At 43.1% G+C, this 22858-nt stretch overlaps 1 protein-coding gene across 1 annotated transcript in view; it reads left to right on the top strand.

The window, feature by feature from the left end:
- The first annotated feature begins 8983 nt into the window (after positions 1–8983).
- The window catches only part of LOC149184062 (uncharacterized), a 171656-nt gene continuing 157781 nt past the window's right edge, over positions 8984–22858 (top strand). Inside the window, exon 1 of the mRNA XM_089418829.1 lies at positions 8984–9539. Within this exon, the coding sequence (XP_089274955.1) occupies positions 9171–9539 (369 nt within the window). The 5' untranslated portion in view covers positions 8984–9170. The remainder of the gene's footprint in view (positions 9540–22858) is intronic.

Here is a 22858-nt window from a genome sequence, read left to right as displayed (position 1 = left end):
ATATACACAAAGATGCAGCGGAAATAATACTTCATTTCATTAATGGAAAATACTGAAATATGCTTACAAACAGAACTGGAAATAAACTAGCTAGGGCGATGGTAGCTTATCTCTGAGAAGAGATGTGATGGCTAAATGCCTCTGAATTGTGTTACAAGGAGGCTCGAAGGCCTATTTATTGTTGAGAAACAATGGAAAAACCCTTATCATTCCAAAACCTAACCCTAGGAGATGAAACGCCAAACTGTGGGCCCCGTTTGGGGGTAAGTTGGTACATCAACTTCCCGGGGTCGTAACTTTGGCATATGATCTCCGTTTGACGCGTACAATAGCTCATTAGAAAGATCTATCCGAGCACTATCATTGTGGGAACGGGTTCCCCAAAAAACGTCGTTTAGGGCCTCAAAACGGCTCCGGAAGTTCAGGACCCGAAAAACTGCTAAAAATAGTAAGTTGTGCTACAATTAAGGAAACTGAAAATGCTGAGAAAGACAATGGTGGGGGTCCAGGTGGACTTGGCAGGTGGCCACCAATATCCACCTGGATCATTCCTCCCCCCTTAGGAAGCAATGGTCCCCATTGCGTTGAGCTCCTCCATGAGATGAGGAAACTTCTGCTGAACTTGTTCCCTGGTGAGCCACTTGCCCTGCTGAAGGAGTTGGCCCGCTTTGACAACTCGATACAGTTGGATATTCTGTTGGCGAGTGTTCTTGATCTGTGTGTCCATGATCCGATCAGTTGCAGCTTGTTCCATGCAATCTGGATTTAATTCGTTGGGTTTGAGCTGTTCTGCAATGTCGGATGTGTCTAGCAATGGTGGAAAGTATGGCCGAAGGCGGTCCACATTGAATACTGGGTGCAGGCCAAGGAATGGGGGAATGCTGAGGTCAAATGCATTGTCTCCCATAGCCTTAGTAATGGTGTAAGGACCATATCGGAGTGGTCTCAATTTCCGATAGGCTCCAGTAAGGCGTTCCTTTTGCAAATGCAACCAGACTTTGTCGCCCACTTGAAACTTGTGTGGCACCCGATGTTGATCATGTCGCTGCTTGTACTTGGCATTTGATTTCTCAAGAATGTCATGGACCTGCTGGCGAATATGTTGGATGCGCTCAATGAAGCTGGTGGCCTTATCTGTTTCGGACTGGACATGAGCTGAATTCATGTGAGTAGCTGCAAGTGGCATGGCCACATCAATGGGGCATAGTGGCTGGAATCCCAAACCCACCTGAAAAGGGCTATGGCCAGTGGAGCTGTGAAGAGCTCGGTTGTAGCTATGCTGAACGTAGGGGAGGCTCTCGTCCCATGTGCGTGGATGCTTTGAGTTATACATGCGCAGAATGTGCACAATCATCCTATTGACAACCTCTGTCTGGCCATCAGTTTGAGGATGGAAGGCTGTGGACTTTGTGAGTTTGGTGTCCAGCATTGACCAGAGACTGGACCAAAAGGTGCTGAGAAACCGACTGTCCCGATCTGAGATGATAGACTGTGGGATCCCAAAGTGCACCCACACTCGTTCAAAGAAGAGTTTAGCAGTGGCTTCTGCTGTGATATTCTTTTTGCAGGCCATCATAATGGCCATCTTTGAGAACCTGTCGACGACCACAAAAACACAGTCATTTCCATGCTTAGTGGAAGGAAGGCCTGACATGTAATCCATGGAGATGGATTCCCAAGGTCGACTAGGGGTAGGCAACGAGGTATAGAGGCCTTGCTTCTTAATGGTCGGTTTGGCAATGGCACAGGCAGTACATGATCGGATGTACTTCCCAACATCCTGTCGAAGATTTGGCCAATAGAAATAGTTTTGCAGTACTGCCACTGTTTTCTCGACCCCGAAATGCCCAGCAGCCTGACTGTAGTGTGCTTCCCAAATCATCTTGGCACGCTCGCTTGAAGGAACACAAAGGTGACCGAGGTGGCATAACAGGGCATCCTGGAGGTGAAAATCTGCAACCTGCCGACCCTCCAAGAGTGTCTGGTATGTGTGGCCGAATTCTGGGTCGCTTTTGTAGAGAAGTGGCCAATCAGAAGTCTCGTGCCCGCAAGAGTTGAACACGGTGGTTAGCGCCATGATCGGTGGTCGACTGAGGCAATCTGCAACATTATTGGTGCTGCCCTTTTTATACTTGATATTCAAGTGAAACTGTTGCAGGTATGTAGACCACTTCTGATGGCGATCATTCTGCAATTTCCCTTGGGTCTGTATGAACTGCAGAGGTCGGTGGTCTGTGTGGATGACCGTTTCCTTCCCCAAAATGTAATGCTTCCATTGTCGGCAGGCCTGTACAATGGAATACATCTCTTTATCATAAGTGGGGTACTTCCGGACTGTGTCTGAAAGTGTTTCACTGTGATATGCCACTGGATGTCCATGTTGAGTAAGGACTGCCCCAATAGCATAGTCAGAGGCATCTGTCTCGACCTCAAATGGTTGTTGTAAATCTGGTAACGCGAGCACTGGTGCCGTGCAGAGGCGATCCTTCAACTCCCTGAATGCCTTCTGTTGAGATTCAGACCAAAAGAATTTTGCTTTCGCCCCGCCCTTGGTGACTTGACTCAAGGGCCAAGAAATATGAGAAAATCCCAACACAAACCTGCGGTAGAAGTTGGCAAGACCTAGAAAGCTGCGGAGCTCTGTTAGAGTGGTTGGAGAGGGCCAATCCCGAATGACTTGGACCTTGGCTGGATCAACATGCACCCCCTGTTCATCAATGATGTATCCCAGATACTGAACCTCGGTCATGCCAAAAGTGCATTTCTCCAAATTGGCACATAGCTTGTGTTGCCGCAGTGTTTGGAGAACCTGTCGGATGTGGTGGAGGTGCTCTTCCCAACTCTGGCTGAAGATCAGAATGTCATCCAAGTATACTACTACAAAGGAGTTGGTGAATGGCCGCAAGATGTCATCCATTAGCCTCATAAAGGTTGCAGGAGCATTCGTCAATCCGAAAGGCATGACCAACCATTCGAAGAGGCCCTCCTTGGATTTGAAGGCAGTCTTCCACACATCTGAGGGTTCAATTGGTACCTGGTGATATCCTGACTTCAGATCGATCTTGCTGAAATATTTCGCCCCCTTTAGTTGGTCTAGGAGGTCATCAATCCGCGGGATCGGGTACCTATTACGGACAGTGATCTTGTTCAGCGCCCGATAGTCAATACAGAGTCTCCACGTCCCATCCTTCTTCTGTACCAACACTATCGGGCTCCCACAGGGCGAAGAACTCGGACGGATGTGACCTTTCTGCAGGAGCTCCTGAATCTGCCTCTTGATTTCATTGTTCTCCAGAACGGAGCGCCGATAAATTGGTCCATTGGGTAGCGGCGCACCTGGGGTCAGATCGATGGAGTGCTTGACTTGACAGTGCAGAGGAACCCCTGCCGGGGAGGTGAAGATGTCTTCGTACTCCTCCACAATCTTGTCCATCTATAGCTGCCGTGCAGAGGGACCCCGTTTGGAGGCCGCGGCCACTGTCTTCTTCTTCCCTTGAGGGCGTATCATCAGGAAAACAAATTTCCTGGTTTTGGAAATGATCTTACTGCATTGTTTTGCAGTAATCAAAGAGATGGCATCAGGTGGTGCTACCTCTGGTATCCTGAACAACTTATTTCCCAATGTAATAATAACAGCACGGGGCCTTGATTCATACACAGCATGTCGCTTCCACAAGTATGGTTGTCCTAGTAATACATCACAAACTTCAAGGGGAGCAATGTCACACAATACCTCATCCGTGAAGGGCTTGATGTTGTATGGAAGGCGACACTGCTGGCTCACGCGAAGATCTCACCCTTGGTGAAGCCACCCAATGGTGTATGGTTGTGGATGTGCTGTGGTCGGTAAGCCCAACCGCTTCACGACCTCTGCCGAAATGAGGTTCTTTTGACTCCCGCTATCAACAATGAACTGTATCGGGGAACCCTTTACCCACATCTGGGAGTGGAAGAGACGCTCCTCCTCCTCTGGATCTTCGGGTTCATTTTTCTGGATCTTTGCGGTAGCAACAGTGGCGCTGGGATCCGCATCAATGATCTGCTTCCCTTTTTCATACCCCTTATCGGGTTCTGACTCAGAGTCGGAACATGCATCTGATTCTGAAACCTTTAGCTCAGCCACCAGTGACTGCTTGGCCCGACACTCACTTGTGTTGTGAGTGGAGCTCTTATGGAACTCGCACCATTTTCCAGTGTCCTTTCTCGGCTTCGCGGCGTTGCTCTTTGCTTGCAGCTTCGGCTGGTTGTCTTGGGCTGTCCCGCCTTGGCTTTGTCCTTTGTTCTGTGGTTTAGGGGCACCTTTCCCCTGCTTTGGATTCGCAGATCCAAAGTCTCGCTTCTTTTGTTTAAACTTCTGCTCGACCTTGACGGCATACCGGTATGCTGCGCCGAGCGAGGGGATGTTTAGGAACTGTATTTCTTCCTGGATGTACTTGTGCAGGCAGCCACGGTATTTGAGTATCAAATGTTGCTCCGAATCCTTGATAACCAACTTTGTGCGAAGGGTATGGAAAAGATTGGTGAACTCCGGCACGTCTTGGTCCTTCCCTGCCGCAGCGTGGTCCACTTTATGTATTCATCCTCATAGCTTCCGACAGGGTAGTATGCTCCTTGATGGCATCCCGGAACGAATCCCAGGTGGGTGCGGCTGAAAATAGTGAGCCAGTACTTTCATCCTTCTGCTCGCAGTAGGTTTCCCACCAGTCCTTGACGTGGGGGGCTGCTTTGAGAAGAGCAAAAACAATCTTTTCCCGACTCGAAAATTCATGAACAGAAAAATAACCCTCTAGCAGATTTAACCATTTATCTACGGCATCGGCGTCTATCTGACCCTCAAATATGGGGATTTCAAAATTAACTTTTACCTTAAAGGGTGTGGCGTTTCCAGAGGAGCTGCTGGAAGCCGATGCGCCGCTTCTGGGTAGCCGCTGAAGGATCTGCGCAAAGCTGTCCATCATCGCGTTCCGTTGTCGCTCGAGCGCTTCTTCGAGCAAGATTTTGATGGGATCTCCTGCCCCCTCATCTTTCTTCTCGTCCGCCATGGGAGGCCGTCGGGATTTGCGACGCTGGTCTTGCAAAGGTTCAACCAGTTCAAGCCCTAACTCCTTATATCCCGACCTTGTTGGGGACATGCAAAGAAAAACAGAGAAAAAGCAGACCGCTCTGATACCACTGATCCGGATTTAAACAGGAACGCAACAAATTACAGAGATAACCATATACACAAAGATGCAGCGGAAATAATACTTCATTTCATTAATGGAAAATACTAAAATATGCTTACAAACAGAACTGGAAATAAACTAGCTAGGGCGATGGTAGCTTATCTCTGAGAAGAGATGTGATGGCTACATGCCTCTGAACTGTGTTACAAGGAGGCTCGAAGGCCTATTTATTGTTGAGAAACAATGGAAAAACCCTTATCATTCCAAAACCTAACCCTAGGAGATGAAACGCCAAACTGTGGGCCCCGTTTGGGGGTAAGTTGGTACATCAACTTCCCGGGGTCGTAACTTTGGCATATGATCTCCGTTTGACGCGTACAATAGCTCATTAGAAAGATATATCCGATCACTATCGTTTAGGGCCCCAAAAAACGTCGTTTAGGGCCTCAAAACGGCTCCGGAAGTTCAGGACCCGAAAAACTGCTAAAAATAGTAAGTTGTGCTACAATTAAGGAAACTGAAAATGCTGAGAAAGACAATGGTGGGGGTCCAGGTGGACTTGGCAGGTGGCCACCAATATCCACCTGGATCAAAAGAAGAAATGAATCCAACCATATCTTGTAAAGCATTGGCAAAAATTACCACTCCTCAAACTCTCAAGACAGAAGGACATATCAAGAAGGAAAATGTTCAAGAAGTGAAAGATCACATCGCGCATCAAGAAATGAATCTGACCATATCTTGTCATGCATTGACATAAATTACCATTCGTCAAACTATCAAGATAGAAGGACATATCAAGAAGAAAAATGTTCAAAAAGTGAAAGATCACATCGAGCATCAAGAAATGAATCCGACCATATCTTGTAATGCATTGGAAGAAATTACCACTCCTCAAACTCTCAATATAGAAGGACATATCAAGAATAAAAATATTCAATCAATGAAAGATCACATCGAGCATCAATAACAAGTTCTCCAACTTTTAAAGGATAATGCCACTTTGGTGCAGAATTGAATGAAACAATAGGCAGATCAACATCGCAGTGAAAGAAGTTTTGATGTAGGTGATTGGGTATTTTTACGGCTACATCTCAAGCAAGCTATTTATGAGAATGAAATGTTGGCAATACTACATGCACTTAAGAAATAACGACCTTACCTAATGGGAAGACACTTCAAGGTAAAAATGGATCATGATAGTCTTAAATACTTTTTAGAACAAAGATTATCTTTAGAAGAACAGAAAAAATGGGTCAAAAATATGTTGGGTTATGACTTTGAAATCATCTACAAAAAGGGAAGCAAAATGTTGTTGCAGATGCACTCTCAAGAAAGGATGAGGATGTGGAAGCATTGTTTTGTGCTATTTCTATTATCCAACTAGATTGGATAAATGAAGCAAGGGATGAATGGAAGAAGGATGAAGAAGTGTGGCCACTCATTCAAAAGTTGCAGAAGATCCCAGTTCAAACAATATTGCCAGAACTTGACAAGGAAGGAAAAATCATATTGGAACCTGGAGCAGTCACAGAAACAAGAACCCGATAGCTACGAAATCAATCAATTTCAGAGTATCTCATCAAGTGGAAGAACTTACCTGCTGAAGATTCCACATGGGAGGACAAGAATTTTATACAGAAGCATGAAGGCTACTCAAGCATTGAGGACAACACATTTTGAAGGAGAGGGGCATGTTAGGTCCCTATACTACTAGTGTAACCCCTTATTTTTATTAGTACAACCCCCTTATTATATTGTTGTGCCCCATAGAAGTCCACTATTGTTATTATTGTACCCTTACATTATTATTGTTATGTTGGCTATGATTATATTATGACCCCTTAGACTCCTATATATAGAAATGAGGTCTTGTAATTTGTAATCATCGAAGAATTGTTCATTTGTGTAATGTAAAGGAGGTTTCCCCCTCGAAGAGGCTTATTTTGAAGGTGTTTATCTATCTTTTCTATCTTTTTGTGAGCTGGTTTCATAACACTAAATGACCAGTTTTCCCACAGTAAAAGCATTTAATGACAGATTTATTTGGAGACATACATCTAAATGGTCTCTTCTGAAAAATGCCACCACCTTTCTGTCCCTGTGGTTGTTTCCCTTTGTATGGTCTCAAATTTTTCCACTGCTCTTCTTCCTGTATCAATATTCCTGTTAGCTCTTCAAATGCAGGGGTTTCCTTCCTTGCGGACAAGCTTGTGATGAACATATGATATTCATCCATCATCTTGTTCAATGTAGTTGTGACAAGATATAATCAAACTCCTTCTCCCCGATGTTTCCCAATCTGTCCTTCTGGTCCTTGACCCGTGCGATGAATCCGACAACAGATTCATTCTCCTCCATCCTCATGGAAAACAACTTGCCTTTGAGCGACAAGATGTGATTGGTATTCTGTGTCTGGTAGAGGTTCTTGAGTGTAGTCCATATGTCACTGGACAATTTACAATCTCTGATATGCGGGATAATATTGTCTTTAACAGACATCTTCAATAAGACTTTTGCCTTATTCTCCCTTTTATCCCAATTTTGCATTAGTGTTGCCAGGCTGCTTGTTGCCATGCTCTGCTTTTGCTCATCGCCACTAACGACTGACTAAGCGCTCGATCCCTCAAGCAACGTTTGTAGCTTGAATTTCCAATTGGTATAATTGGTCCCATCGAGTTTATTAGACTCGTTGAGATAAGCTTTTGTAAAATTGTTCATTTTCAACTGATCAAAATCCCAATCCCTCGATCTACAGTTGATTCTCAACAAGTGAACAATTACAAGCTACAAAAGAATAATCTCAAAACATACCAGAACCTCTGAATCGTTTGCAGTTCTGCCACCAAACTGTCAATCTGCCACAAATCTACCATGATCTCTGTGTCTGCAACTCAAATCCACCACCAAACTACCCGATCTAAAGCTTAGAACCATAAAAAACATGCCATCACTCTTTTAGATTGAAAAACAACGATGATTTAAAATCCCTCTAAGGAGAGGTCGATCATCGTGGGTTTGACCCTGAGATCCACGATGATCATCGCTTCTGTCAGGCCGAAAAGCGTGATGACCGCTTTGTGCTCAGTTGGAGATATGTTGAGACTTGTGAGAAAATAAATTTCTCCTATGAGTAAGGTACGTCACTCCTGACCACCTAGACTCCAAAAATGTGAGCACTGAGGCTCCTATGTTGCCACTGGGGCATTGTAGCCATGAAGGGTCTGTAGCCACTAGGGCTCTAATGTAACCAATAAGGCTCTGCAAGTAAATCAGGCTCACCAAATCTGAGCTCTAATACCATGTTAGAAAACTGGAAAGAAAAACATGAATCAAATTAACTAGCAGCTTACAAGTGAGCAAGCTGCACCTGGACACTGCACAAACTGGAGCGTACACTCTCATATTCAATTAATCAAAGATGAGACAATAAATACATCTCAAAAGAATAGGGGGGCGAGAACAAACTCCTACAACCTAGGAACTAATCATAACTTAAAGAGTTACATTACAACCATATAACTATTTCTCCATTAATACAATATAATATTAGCTATTTCAACTAAATAAATCGTAGATTTGTAAGCAATATCTCTAATAAATTTATTGAGATATATGATATTTCTCATTTATGAAAATTCAAGCCAATATCCATAATATAAAATGAATTAAATATAAAAAAACATTAACAATAACCTATTAATTTTAATATGATTAAAATATATTCAATATCACAATAAAACATCTCTTGAAGTGAGTGTTTATTTATTTAAAACCGTTGGCAGTTACATGGAGGGATTAACAATTTAGTAGCAAATCCTCCTATATCTTTAACATTTTTGGATTTTATGTGATTAGCTCAAGTCGATGGATTTGAACTTGCCAACGTCGTGATAAGCTTTGGGGACTCTGCAGCTTATCTTCATTAGTCACCTGTGCGTGTGTGCGTGCAAGATGAACCCAAGTAATCCAGTCGTATGATGGTATTACTGAAGCCCTTCTCCAATGGAATCCATAACATCTCGCTGCCTGCCCTCAAAGCCCATATCAGCTATCAGTAATCAATTTGGGCGTATCCACTCCAAATCTGCAATTTCGTATTGTAATAAACTTCTTCTACACAAATATTCTTCAAGCGCATTCACCTTGGCCTTCAATCATTGCCTTCCAGTCCAGAGAAGTTTCAGGTCTCATCCTCTGACTGCTCTCACCACAGGGCGGAAACAACCTCTGAGTGTATGCCGAAGTGGTTCTGACGATCTCAATATCAACAAAAATGGAAATGGGAGTGAATGGATAACCTCCATTCTTCTGTTCGGACTGTGGGCAGCTCTTCTTTACTACGTATTTGTGCTTTCACCCAATCAGACGCCGGCATGTTCCCTGAACCTTCTGCTTTGTAATGCATATTACTAGAATCAGCAGTAGACTTTTGCTAAGTTTAAAAGCATGTTTGCTTTATGGGATTGATGAATGGGCTTAGTTTTGACATTTATATGATTATAATGCCTGAAAATTTTAACAGTGAGCTATGGACCCAATACCAACTCTGGACTTTTTGAGCTGGCCCTGGCCCTTACTGATAGTCCCTAGACCAAGTAGCCTTTTTATTACATAGTCAGTATTTATTTGTGGCTTAATACCAGTAGGTAAAGCACCGATAGGTACATTTACAACAGTGTTCGATAGCTGATAGTTGGTGCATAGGTATTGCAGCAAGAGCATAGTTGTCACTACATAATGAATTCTCCTTTTGCCATCAGAGCACAAGCTCATGTGCCTCATTTAGACCAAGTAATTTAAGTAGGACGAGTATAGCCCGCAGGAATGTGATTTAGTGGCTAACCTAACCTAGGTAGGATGGGTATAGCTCACAGGAGTGTTGTATAGTGGCAAGCAATAGGTAACTGTGTTTGAATTAATGTGAAGGCTTGGGTTCATATCCCCTGGAATGAGTGTGCATGAAGCCAGGTGCAAGCCCTTGGTGACTTTGGTCAGATTAATATGCCTCTCTTATCATATGAAAATTCCCTCACAAAGACAAGCCCAACAACTTCACATGAGATAAAGACCAGCTAAACCAGCTTCATGAATGAAAATATTCCATATACAATTTAATGAGACAAAAATTACAAATAAGCATGAAAAGGTACTCAGAAGTATAGTGAAATTATTCCAATCATCAAGATGCAAAGAAATCGAAGCTCCAAGACAAGAAATTAATCTTTTCCAAACATCGAAATGCATTAGATCCATCAAAGAGGCTAGCCGAAATTCTCAAGAAGAGATAGTCCAATCCAAAAATGTGATGAGAGAAATGAATGAGCCTCTCATCTATTTATATAATCCATAAGCGGGTTCAAATAGCCTATTAGCCTAATAATGCCCCTTTAATAATAAAATAATGTACAATAATGACATGACTTGGTGACAAGCTCACCAAGATAGCTTCATAACACAGATAAGCCTCTAAAGAGGAAAAAATAGTAGATACAATGAGTTGTTGGGTCCTTGGAGAGGCCTAGTGGAGTCCAAAGTGTGTCAAGGTGAGAAAATAGGCTCCAAACATAGTGATCAAGGGGGTGGCCCCTTGATATCCAAGCAACTCAAATGTGGTGTCCCCAAGTGGGTGTGGGGGCACAATGACATCCTCATGGGTTTCCAAGTGGATCGATACCATCTGTAGGGCTAGAATGATGACATAAGACCTCCCTCCGTCTCCCATGGTGAGACACATCCTCATCTGGGACCTGGAACATTTGCCAAGTGTGTGGTGCAAGTGTGAAGTTGACTGGGCATGGTGGTCCAGGTGCATCATCCTCATCCAAAAGTTGGAACACGAGCAATCAATGAATGGTGTTGATGGATCCATGAAGTGGTAATCTGCTCTCTGCTACGGTGGAGGCCCATGGCTCTCAACGCTCACCCTACAAGTGCCAATGTGACCCTCTGGAGGGCTTGGACCCCATATAGGGAGACCAAACCTCAAATGGAGACCCACCTGCAATCTTGTATAAGATCCAATGCGTCTCCTTGTCTTCCAGTACAACAAATCATTAGAGTAATCGAGTAAAAGAGGTTACAAATCACAGAATCAAATGGGCACTTAATAGTGGCATGCCCTTCCATAGTGGGCTTTAGCATGTACAGGTGTCTCCAAGTTCAATAAGGGGGTTAACCAAGGACCCTATTAAGTGGTTTCTACCTTTAAAGGGGGTGACATGCCCATGGTACATCTAACAAGCGGTAGGTGGCATGTGATATAATGGTGGAATGGAATGGGGCATCAGGGGAAGGCACCATGCCACATGCCATAGTACATGGGTAGCTACAATAGGGGAAGCCCACATTTGGGTATATGAATGTAGGAGGGAGCAATCGTGGTACATGAGTTACCCTGACCTTTGTTTTTCCACCCTTCTTCATATGCCTTTTGCCTTTGATTGATTTTTCTTCATAACTGCTCGGGGCTCCAGGGGATGAGAGCATGATGTGTAGGATATAGCAGTGATTACCCCCTTAAGGTGGGGCAGTTCATTTCCCACCAGGGGTTGGGACAATCATGGGTTCCTTAATGATAAAAGGGGCCAATATGAGGGAACCTAGGAACCAGGGTGACGGCCATAATGATAGGGGTAGAGCTCATGTTTAGCTTTTTCCCATGTGCTAAATGTGTATGTCTCAACCATCTTTTGCATTTTAAGGTACATTTCCAGTTGAGAGTGGCCAAATTGTGCTTTTTCCTTTTCTTTTAGCTGCATCAACCTCCAGGGCATCGTTCCAGGCTCGACCTAGAGTGTGGACAATGGGAGGGGGAAGCTAGCTCCTTGTGGAACCAGATGGGAAAAGTGATGAATGGGGTTAAAATGAGTGGAGGGGAGTGATGTGTATGGTGTCGAGAAGCGGGACCACACAACCAAGATCAGGATTTCCCATATAGTGCTAGCCCTAAAGCTAGTAGCCAGTAAAGGAGATCCCACGGGACTAGGATACAAGGTTAACCATCAAATCAGGCATAGGAGACAAGAGCATAGACCTAGCCCACTCTTTTTGCCGAATCCCCCCACTAATCCATGCCCAAAAGTGTCCATGATAAGTAACCAAAATTACCCAACCACACAATGAAAAGCCATACCTTCGGGTTTGGGAGGCCCACCTTCAAACAGATGATCATAACAGATGGGACTCCTATAGCAAGGAATCGATCCAAGAGGTGGACTCCTCAAGGATCTTTCCCACATGTAGTCCTCCCGACTATAGCTCAATATCGCTCCATCTCCCTCCTGGAGATGCGTGGGCACTCATGGCAAACTCATCCTCGTTAATCTTTACTGAAGTATTCTTAGGATCATGCTTCTCATCCTTGTCCTTTTTCTTCAAAAGACACTAGGATGCATAGTGGCCCAACTCGCCACAACTGAAACATCTCACCTTTGAAATGTCCTTCTTTCGCTTCGGCTTCTGCTGTCCCTTCGATGCCAGCGCTAAGTTTTCCTCCTCCTCCTTCGTCTTTGAGCCACTCCCACTCAATGTTGCATGATGCGGGGACGAAGTGGGGACGTTTTTTGGAAGGGGGGACGCGGAAGCGTCATTTTCCAAAAATCTAGGAAGCGAAGTGTCCGCGGAAGCGTCTGCTATATATATATATATTTTTATTTTTTTATTTTTTTGCATTTATACTCAAAACAAACATCCCAAATACCAAATTAATTATAGAAGACATGAAAACATGCATATTTTTGCATAAATCAAGATAGATATGGCATCCATGATTCCATTGTAGTTACTAGTATGTACAACAATCATCTATATTCTAGCTATTACAAACATACATCAAATTTTTAAGCATATTATAAAACATAAAACATTTAAGCATATTATAAAACATAAAACATAGAGCATATTACGATTTATCTAGCAAGTGAGCAACTATCAACATTTGTCATGTCCAAAATTCAAATAATAATGAATACAAAATATGTCACTTGGTCACCGCCAAGACAAAAAAGGTTCAAAATTCAAATTCACAAGTCTACAAGTCTAATGAGTAATCTATGACAAAAAGTAGTAGATTGTGAATATATCTACTAATCTCTCCTCCTTCCACCACGAAGAGAACGTGGCGGCGGGCCTCCACATGGTGGCAATGAAGAAGATGGTGCCTGTGGAAGTTGTGGCACTGAAACTAATGAAGAAGAACCCCCTGCTGTTGGTGTTGAACCATGGAACCTAGGAACCAAGGGATCAGATGGGGGTGGGGGTGGCATATCAACACGATCATCATCATCCTGGAATCGCTCAAAAAATTCATGCAAAAAAAAACACTAGTTAACAAAAAAATTAAAAACATGAATTAGAGAAATGCTTTATAAGGAAAAATTGGAAAATTCATACCACAATGGACATACCTGGATGAGAGCATCCTCTAATTGCTCTAATCGCAACACTCCATCCTCCAAATTGGGCTCCTCTGGATTCTTGTCCCAAATTAACAAGTCTTTATTAGACTTTGCATCTTCACAGTAATGGGACAACAATCGCAAGTTGTAATGAACATAAACCAAGCTCTCTGCCCAGTTTAAACTCAACCTGTTCCTTTTAACACTGTGGATGAAAGAATAAGGGCTCCAACACCTCTCTGCAGAAGAAGTGTTTACCACCTGTGATAGCACCCGCAATGCCAAAGCCTGTAGAAGTGGAGTACCCCCTCCATGCATGTTCCACCACTCAAGAGAAGAAAAAGTCTCTCGATCTTTAATTGCATGCATGCTCCCAAATGGACCAGTGTTAAGCGTATAGTTGCTCACCTGTCTCCGTAACAATGCAGCCTCCTCCTCATCAGGGATTAATTTACTCAATGCAACCATATATTTTTTGTGAACCTCTTGATCTTGGTGTGGTTTTCTCCTGCTTCCCCCCAGGTGCTGGTGTTGAAAGCCATGATGGATGATAGTATTTAGGTGTCAAAACATATGCTAATGCATGCAATGGAACATTTAGCATTTCCCATCGGTTTTCCACCTCTGCACAAATATAATTGTACAAGGTGGTATCTCTAGGCTCAATAATGTCTTTAATCTGCCCCAACATGCTATCCATTTGCTCGTACACCTCCCCAATTACTGGTCGATCTGAATCTGCAAACTTGATCATGTAATAAATTGGTTTGGTGATTTGCAAAACATATTTAACCTGTGCCCAAAAGTAACTGTTAAGAACAATGTCCTTGACTACATTAGCACCATCTATGTCAATGTTAATTTCATCCCATGATTCAGCACACACTAGATTAGTTAAAGCTTGTCTCACCTTCACGAGCCGCCTAAAGGTGAGGTAATAACTAGCAAATCTTGTCTTTGCAATTTTAAGCAAATGCAACTTGGAGTAAGTGCCATAGAAGTAGTTTACCCTTGTATGCCCTGTGATGAATTTAATGAGCTGCTTCCCTCTCCTGTAAAGCTCAGTAATCCACCCACATTCTTTGTGCTTCACAATATCATGCATCAAAAGGTTCAATGTGTGAACCAGGCACCCAAACCAAAAGATGTGTGGATAAGTACGCTCAATAATTTTTCCTGCTGCCTTACAATTTGCTGCATTATCTGTGATCACTTGAACCACATTATTCGGACCACATCTTTGATTGATTTCAATAGGAGATCTGCAATGTTTTGTGCAGATGCAGTGATGGAGGAGGAGTCATGACATGTAATAAATACTGCACCGCTAGAAGAAACACCAAGAACATTTATCAAATGTTGGTTTCTAATATTTGTCCACCCATCTGATAAAATGGATACCCCAGAATCTACCCACTCATTTGTAAAACGTGTCAAAGCTCTTTGAACCTTAGCTTTTTCTCTTTCTAATAACACTGTTCTAGCTTTCTCGTAGTTGGGGGCCTTGTATCCTTTTGGGGCTTCATTGATGGCCTTTACCATTTCATGCCAATAGGGAGAGCGAAGCACATTGAATGGTACACCGCAAGCACAAAGAAAATGGACTATCTTTCCATCCACATCATCCCTCCCAGCAACATTAAGGAAATCCCCTATTGTTCTTCTACCTCCAGAGCTTGCAGAAGTACCATGAGGAGATGAGAAGCTACCAAATTTAGAGGTTGCACTTGATTAAGAATGAGTTTTTTGTTTCTTGTTTTTTTGTTATGCAGCCATCTCTATTTGGATGTATTTTCTTCTTTCTTCAGTTGAAATGTTTGGGCAAATTTGTACTCCCACAGGACCCTTTTTCTCATCACTGTCCAGCACCCCACAAAGATGCCTCCTCAGACGGGTATATGAACCACAATATGGTTTTCCTCCATGAAAACCATGAGAGCACACAAATTTGTAAGATCCACCACCCTTTCCCCCATCAAGTTTGGTCACATAGTTCCACAAGGGTGTTGATGTAGCTTTCCCATCTTGTGTTTCAGTGTCCCCTTCAGGTTCATCCCCTTCCTCCTCATCATACATTGGGTCACTCATATTGGGACCACTGTCCTCTTGTGTTTCTTCCCTTCTATTCCTATTCCCCTTTGCCATCATTAAAACCAAGAGTGGAATGATACATAGAAGCCAAAAGAACACCATCTTGGAATATGGATATAGGTGGTGGACAACCTGTAAGTAAAGGAGCAAGTAGAAACAATGGGAAAGAGTAGGAGAGGGAGGAGAAAAATACAAAAATTGTAAAAAAAAAGGGAGTTTGGGGTTTGAACTTACCTCTTTAGCTCTTTAGATGAAATCCTCCAAGTTCTTGCTCCAAGCTCCTCCTCCTTCACTCCTCCAAGCTCTCCTCTCTTCTCCTCTCCTTTCCTCTCCTCTCTTCTCTTCTCCAACTCTCATAAACTCAAAGTGAGAAAATGAGGAATGAATGGGGGCTTTATTCTCTTCATTCCTCACCTTAACCTCACTCTAACCTCACCCTAACCCACCCCCTTTATGCTAAGTTAACATAAATTAAAAAAAAAAAGAAGATTTTTTGCCTTGCGCGTGGCCTCTTCCGGAAGCGTACGCTTCCTCCTCCGAAGAGCCATGCTTTCAAGGCCCGAAGTGCCGTACGAAGCGCGCTTCGGAGGCCTGGAAGCGGCGCTTCCGTACCACACTTCTGAATTTCCAGGAAGCGGCACTTTCAAATTTTGGAAGCGCGCTTCCGGCCAAGCTTCCTAGGCGCTTCCGTATGGGACGTGCTTCGGGGTTTGGAACCAGGGGGGGGCGCTTCGTGCAACATTGCTCCCACTGTTGCCACTGAGGTTGACCTTCACTATGTCCCTCCTTAACTCCTCCTGTTGAAGAGCCACCCACATCTCCTCCCATGAAGGTAGTTTTTCTCTGCCTAATATGCTTTGGACGAAAACTTGCCATTCATCCGAGACTCCATTCAGGGCTATCCTCACCATCGCGGTTGGTTTAGGAATGGACCCCACTGCAGCAAGCTAGTCTCTAGTGTCCTGAAGACGTTGAAGATAGAGGCTCACCCCTTCTCCTTTCTGCATCAAAGTCCGCTACAACTTCTGCTCCAGATACATATTCTGTTGTTCGGAAGAGCCTTTATACAGAGAAGACAAGGCTTCCCACATCTCTCGGGCTGTATCCTTGCCCTGCAAATGTGAGATCAGATGATCTCGAACTCCATTGAGAATGAGCCTCTTTGCCTTCCCCTGCTCAACCTTGTATTTCTTCTTTTGATCGTTGTCAACAGTAACAACTACAACACTATTGACGTAGGTCTTGATATCATGTTCCTCCATAACAACTATGATTCTAGTCTTCAATATGACATAGTTGGAAGCTCCTTCCAACCTGTGCTGATCTCTGAGCCCATGTGATGCCATCTTACCCAACTATTGAACTAACTCCTCTAGTCACTGCTTAGCATTGCTCAACTGCTCAGCAAGTGAGAAATTCAAACTTTCTGGCGGAAAGTTCTATGAGGAGAAAATTCCCCTTCTACATGTCTTCATTCTTTTCTAGCGGATTTCTGTCTTGGTAGAAACTACACCCTTCAAGCGCTGCGCTGAGGCTTTGCGTCACTCCCTCTACCTCTGCAAACTCACGAATTGGAAATCGTACATCTTTGTCGTCTCATTGAGAGAGATATTTCCTCGGATTTGCTTCTGGGCAAGGACTACGCAATCCCTTCAAGGGGATTCGAATTGCTACCAAGTGCAACTTTCAACGTCATTGCTTAGTACTGGATCTATTCTTTCTGTTTCAAAATCAATGCTCTGATACCATGTGAAAATTCCTAATCCTCAAGGAACCCCTTCTGCAACAAATCTGAATCTACTTCACCTACTTGATTTTTTGACTAACCAAGTTATTCTTCTGAATACTGAAGCAAATTACTTCTACATCCTACACTAATTAAATATCTGATTTTCATGAAACAGGAAACAGAGCAAAAAACAAGATACATAGGACACACTTATTTTTGGACACAATAGTCCCCGGAAAAACCCAATGCGGGAAAACCAGTGCAATAGTTTTGAGGGTTTATTATTATGCAGGAGAAATATCTGAATACAAATCTCGGATGCTCATCTAGCATCCTTTACAAAGAAAATACTAGCGGAAAATCTGAGTGAGTTTTACCTCACGTCACCCGGCAGAATTGCGGATGATCCGACACAAGACTGGCTAACCTTGGCTATTTTTGCACTAGCCCTGCGTAGGCCTTGTGTCAGCCTTTCAGGCTTTCCGTCAGCCCTACGTCACCTCTTTTTCCCTCTGCATCAGCTATCCCAACTGTTCTGGTAGTTCTGGCTATTCCCGACAGTTCCAATTGTTCCCGACTGTTCCATCTTCTGCGTGACAGGCAATTTTTCTGCTCTATGCTGGCCCTTCTGGCTCTCCGTCAGGACTGCTAGGGCCCAGACTGGCCTAGTGTTAGCCTTTCCCGGCTATTGCACTGCCTCTCTGCCTCTCTGTTAGTATTCTCCGGAAAGTCCTTCTCCTGGATTCGCATTGCCCCTCTGTTGCTGAATGATCACTTAGTTCTACTTTCTCAGCTTCCTAGCCCTAGAAATCGAACTCTAGATCAATTCGTTCTCTCCATGTGTGTTTTCCAAATGAACCCCAAGCCTCCATTTTATACTTTTCCTGTTGAGTCTTCAACGACCGAGATTAAGTCTCTAATCAACGACTAAGATTAAAACATGACTTGATCCGCCTTCTAGATCATTCTCACCCATATTTTGATTAACACCCATGAATATTTTAATTTCCCTAAGTTTAGACTTAGGGACCCCATTAAAAATATTAATTATTTTAATAAAATACAATCCGGGTGGAATTTCACCAAACGGTTTTTGGGCTCTTTAGAACTCATGTGCCTGAGCCTCTCCACGAATTTTCAAGGCTAGAGCACTTCCGATGTTACCAAAAACTAACAATAACCACATTATCACATGCACTTTTTTTATTCATAGGTCTTCTTGTGACATGTCACTCCCCTTGGGGGATGGAAACACTTGATAGGGTTGTTGACCTAATTATTCCTAACATAAGTGAGGTAACTTGCTTACAAATGTTGAGCTTGAAAGACATTTGAAGGTAATTCTTGTGTGAAGTATTCTTGTGCCCCTAGCATTAGGTATGAGCCACTATGATGCTTTAATGGTTTTTGTCCCTAATGATGTTAATCTCACTTGATCTTGAGAGGGTTGTTTCATATGGTTTTCACATGTAGTAGAGATCCCTTGAGGGATGAGCTTGTCCCCCCTTCAACACATTCCAGAGGATGTTTTGCCCCATTTTGAGAGCAAATGCAACCTTGTGTCTTGAATGTTTCCCCTCCAGAGATAAGCATTGGGCCTTGAGCAACTTCTACACGATTCTACACCTCTTGGTGTACCTCTAGATGCTGAAATGTTGAGCTTGAGAGTTTGGGCATTGGTTTACCTGATGATGTGCCCAAATGGATGTAGGTCGTCTCCAAGCTGGCCTTTACCTTGTTTTATAGACTATGCCTTGTTTTGGATCCCAGATGAGGATCGGTGTCATCGAGATGACTTGGGAAGGCTAACACATTCTCCCTTGGTGCCATCGCTTGCTTTAGATCGTGCCACGCCTTTCCTACATGGCCTGGAAGGGTGACATAGGCCTCTTTATGGATGATGTCATGGTTGGAGGAGGTGCCTTTTGCGTATGTACCTGTTGAGCCTCGAATATGTCTATTTTCCCATCGCATAGTACCACTATTCATAACCTACATTCCGATATTTTTAACTCATTTCATACTATAATTTCTCAACTTGTTGCCAAATCACATCTTACACCTTGTGGTTGATTATCATTAGTTTTTGTTAAAATTGACAACTAGGGCCAAACTCCATGTGGGTCACCTTATTTATGGCTGCTGATATTTTTCCTAGATTCCTTTCGTCGAGAGGTGTAGGATTGATCTAAAGATCATCCGATTCCGATAAGTATTTATGGAGATATGAATTTATTTTGATTATGGACAAATTGTCAAGGTCGGCCAGCAAACTTATGTAGGCTTAGAAGCCCAACAGTCATGTCTATTCATCCTCAACGTTTTCATATAAATACTAGGTGCCTCCTCCTCATTTGTACACTTCATTCACTCATCATCTCTCTCTCTCTCCTACGCATAAAAGGAGCCTCTCTCTCTCTCACACATGTGGCTGAAAGGAAGACATCCTAGGGCAAGGAAGATGCAAAAAGAAGGACGCTAGGGCAGCTGGTCATCTCTTTGACCAACGTTGACCAAGCGTTGACCATCCAGAGGTGTGGATTGGGTGTGGCTGCCTCTCCTAGGCAGGTGGCAAATTTTGGCACGAAAACCGAGATGATCTGACCTCTGGTTTGACTGGGTTTGATTGCCCTAGTTTAGGGCTGCAAGTTGACTTAAAAAATCTGCAAATTGACTGTACTTTTGGGGCTGTTCAAGGGTTGTTTCTTCAGGCTGTTCAAGGACAAGTTGACCGGAAATTGACCAAGCATTTTAGAGGTCAATTTGAACTAGTTTGACCAAGTTTGACTTTGCTGATCTAGGGTTTGCTGCTGCTGATATAAAATTATAGAATTCAGATTTTGTACTATTTCTCTCTGCTGAACTATTGAAGATAAAAGAAGATTTGATCAAAGGGTTTCCCCGCATTGGGGTTTGTCCCTAGCTAGCCGCCACATCTTGTGTCTCTTGTCTTGGCTTGTTTTCTGTTGATCATTTAATGTTCTATCTGCACTTTACTTAATGTATATGTGATTGTTAATCTGTGACTAATAAGAAGAAAAATAAGTAAACTGCTCTAAGCATAGAACATACCATAATTTAACATGGTATCAGAGCTGAGGTGAAGACAAAGCCCAAGCAAGAGCAAGAGCAAGAGCAATCACCGAAGAGAAGGATTGGCAGGCAATCTTAAAATCATGGGGTCCTCAACACACTTCCCTGCTGAAGACAAACTCCGTGAGAAGTCTGACTATCACGGATGGAAGATGTCTCTCGATCTAACATTAGAAGAGCAGGAAGTGTTGGACCATGTGAGAGGCGGAATTGTTGAGCCTCCATCAAATGCATCTGCTGCTGCTAGGAACAAATGGACCAAGGGAGAAGTCAAAGCAAGGAAGATCATCCGGGACTCTATCAACAAGCGCTTGGTGGCCTATGTTTCCGAGCTGAACACCTCCAAGGAAATCTACGATACACTGGTGAGTTTATTTAAAGTTAATGATGCAAATCAAGTCTTGTTTCTTAGAAATAAGCTGAAGGAAATTAAGAAGGGAAAAGATGAAAGTATGCAAGCATATTTCTTAAGGATCACTAAGATCAAGAACGATCTCCTATCTATTGGGGAAGTAATTCCTGACAGGGAAATGACACTCACAACTCTTGGAGGACTGCCATATGAATGGTATATATTCAGGACTACACTTCTCAAAAATAACGTAATTCCTGAATTTGAGGAATTAATGGCCAGATGCATTCAAGAAGAAACAAGGATGGAAGAGCAAGAAATGCCCATACTTAAAGGTCATCCCTCTGCCTTTTCATCTCATGCTAAAAGAAGAAACAATTCCGGGGCTAAATTCAAAGGAAATGCTGGACCAAAGGGTGGAAGAAAAGGACGATGTTACAATTGCAATAAAACGGGTCAATATGCAAGGGAGTGCCCTGATAAAAGGAACTCACACCGGGACGATGATCAAAATCCCTCTCAAGGCAATCAAGGAATGACAGGTCAAATGGCAGAGGTAAAAGAAATGTCGGAAATCAAGGAAGAGGACAACCATTCAAGAAGGCAAGAAATTCCAGGTATGAATCTAACATTGTTAACAATAAGCAAGATGAATATTATCTACCAGCAGCTCTATCTACTACTGCTCCCACAGATTCACTGGAAAATTGGCTTATTGATAGTGGTGCCTCAAGGCACTTCACTAGTTACAATGAAGCTCTCTATAATCTGATAGAAAAGGAAACCGACCTGGAAATTGTTCTTGGAGATAATTCAAAATATCCCGTGAAAGGTGTAGGAAATGTCACTCTTCAATTGAATGAGGGTAATACAATCCACTTACAAGATGTATTATATGTACCTGATCTCAAAAAGAACGTGGTGTCCATTTCGGCAATGGAAGACAAAGGCTACAAGGTGGCCTTCAGCGATGGCAAGGTACGTGTATGGAAAAAGAACTTTAAAGATGCTTTTACTCTTGGGTTTCAAGTTGATTCATTATATCAGGTCGGAGGAAGTCCGCTGGGTGTCATGTCTTGTGACACATCTCTTCAGTCCGAACTATGGCATCGGAGGTTTGCTCACCTTCATTATAAAGCTCTACCTGATGTGAGAAAAATGGTGATCGGGATGCCCGAGTTCAGATTAGAACAAGAAGGTGTATGTCCAGGATGTGTCGAAGGAAAGCTCAAAAGGGGACCATTCCCCTCAAGCCAAAGCAAGACCTCTGATATAATGCATTTGGTTCACTCAGACATATCCGGTATGATGCCTGTGAACTCCTTGGGAGGATATTTATATTATCTCACTTTTACAGATGATTATTCTCGCAAGACTTGGATATACTTCTTGAAAAAGAACGATGAAGTGTTCTCTTGGTTTTGGCACTTCAAAGCCTTGATCGAGAATCAAACTGAAAAGAAGATCAAGACCTTAAGGATTGATAATGGGACTGAATATGAATCCAATGAGTTTCATGACTTTTGCAAAGAGGCTGGCATTAAGAGGGAGACTACTACACCATATACTCCCGAGCATAATGGTGTGGCAGAAAGGAAGAATCGTACAATTGTGGAAGCTGTCCATGCTATGCTCCATGATCAGAGACTTCCGAAGTTTCTATGGGCCGAAGTTGCAAATACCACCATATATGTACAAAACCGATGCCCTTATCAAGCATTGGGTTCAAGACTCCCGAAGAAATGTTCACCTGTAAGAAACCTGACGTACCTCATTGTAGAATTTTTGGAAGCCCTGTATATTTTCATGTGCCAAAAGAGAAAAGGAATAAATTGGGTACATTTGGAAAGAAAGGAATCTTCGTGGGCTATAGTGAAAATACTAAGGGCTATAGAATCTATGTAGCTGGTCAAAGGGAAGTCGAGATTAGTCATGATGTCACCTTTGATGAAGATATGGCTCTTAGCAAAGTAGATCATCTTCCTACTTTAAGGGGATCTAAAGAAGCTGACAATGGGGAAGCGAAGGA

This window comes from Pinus tabuliformis, chromosome 3_2, assembly GCF_031772625.1.
Source record: "Pinus tabuliformis cultivar Carrire ecotype Pingquan chromosome 3_2, CPIR1, whole genome shotgun sequence".
Classification (NCBI taxonomy): domain Eukaryota; kingdom Viridiplantae; phylum Streptophyta; class Pinopsida; order Pinales; family Pinaceae; genus Pinus; species Pinus tabuliformis.
The sequence above is the reverse complement of the archived record's forward strand: the minus strand, read 5'-3'. Positions and strand labels throughout refer to the sequence as shown.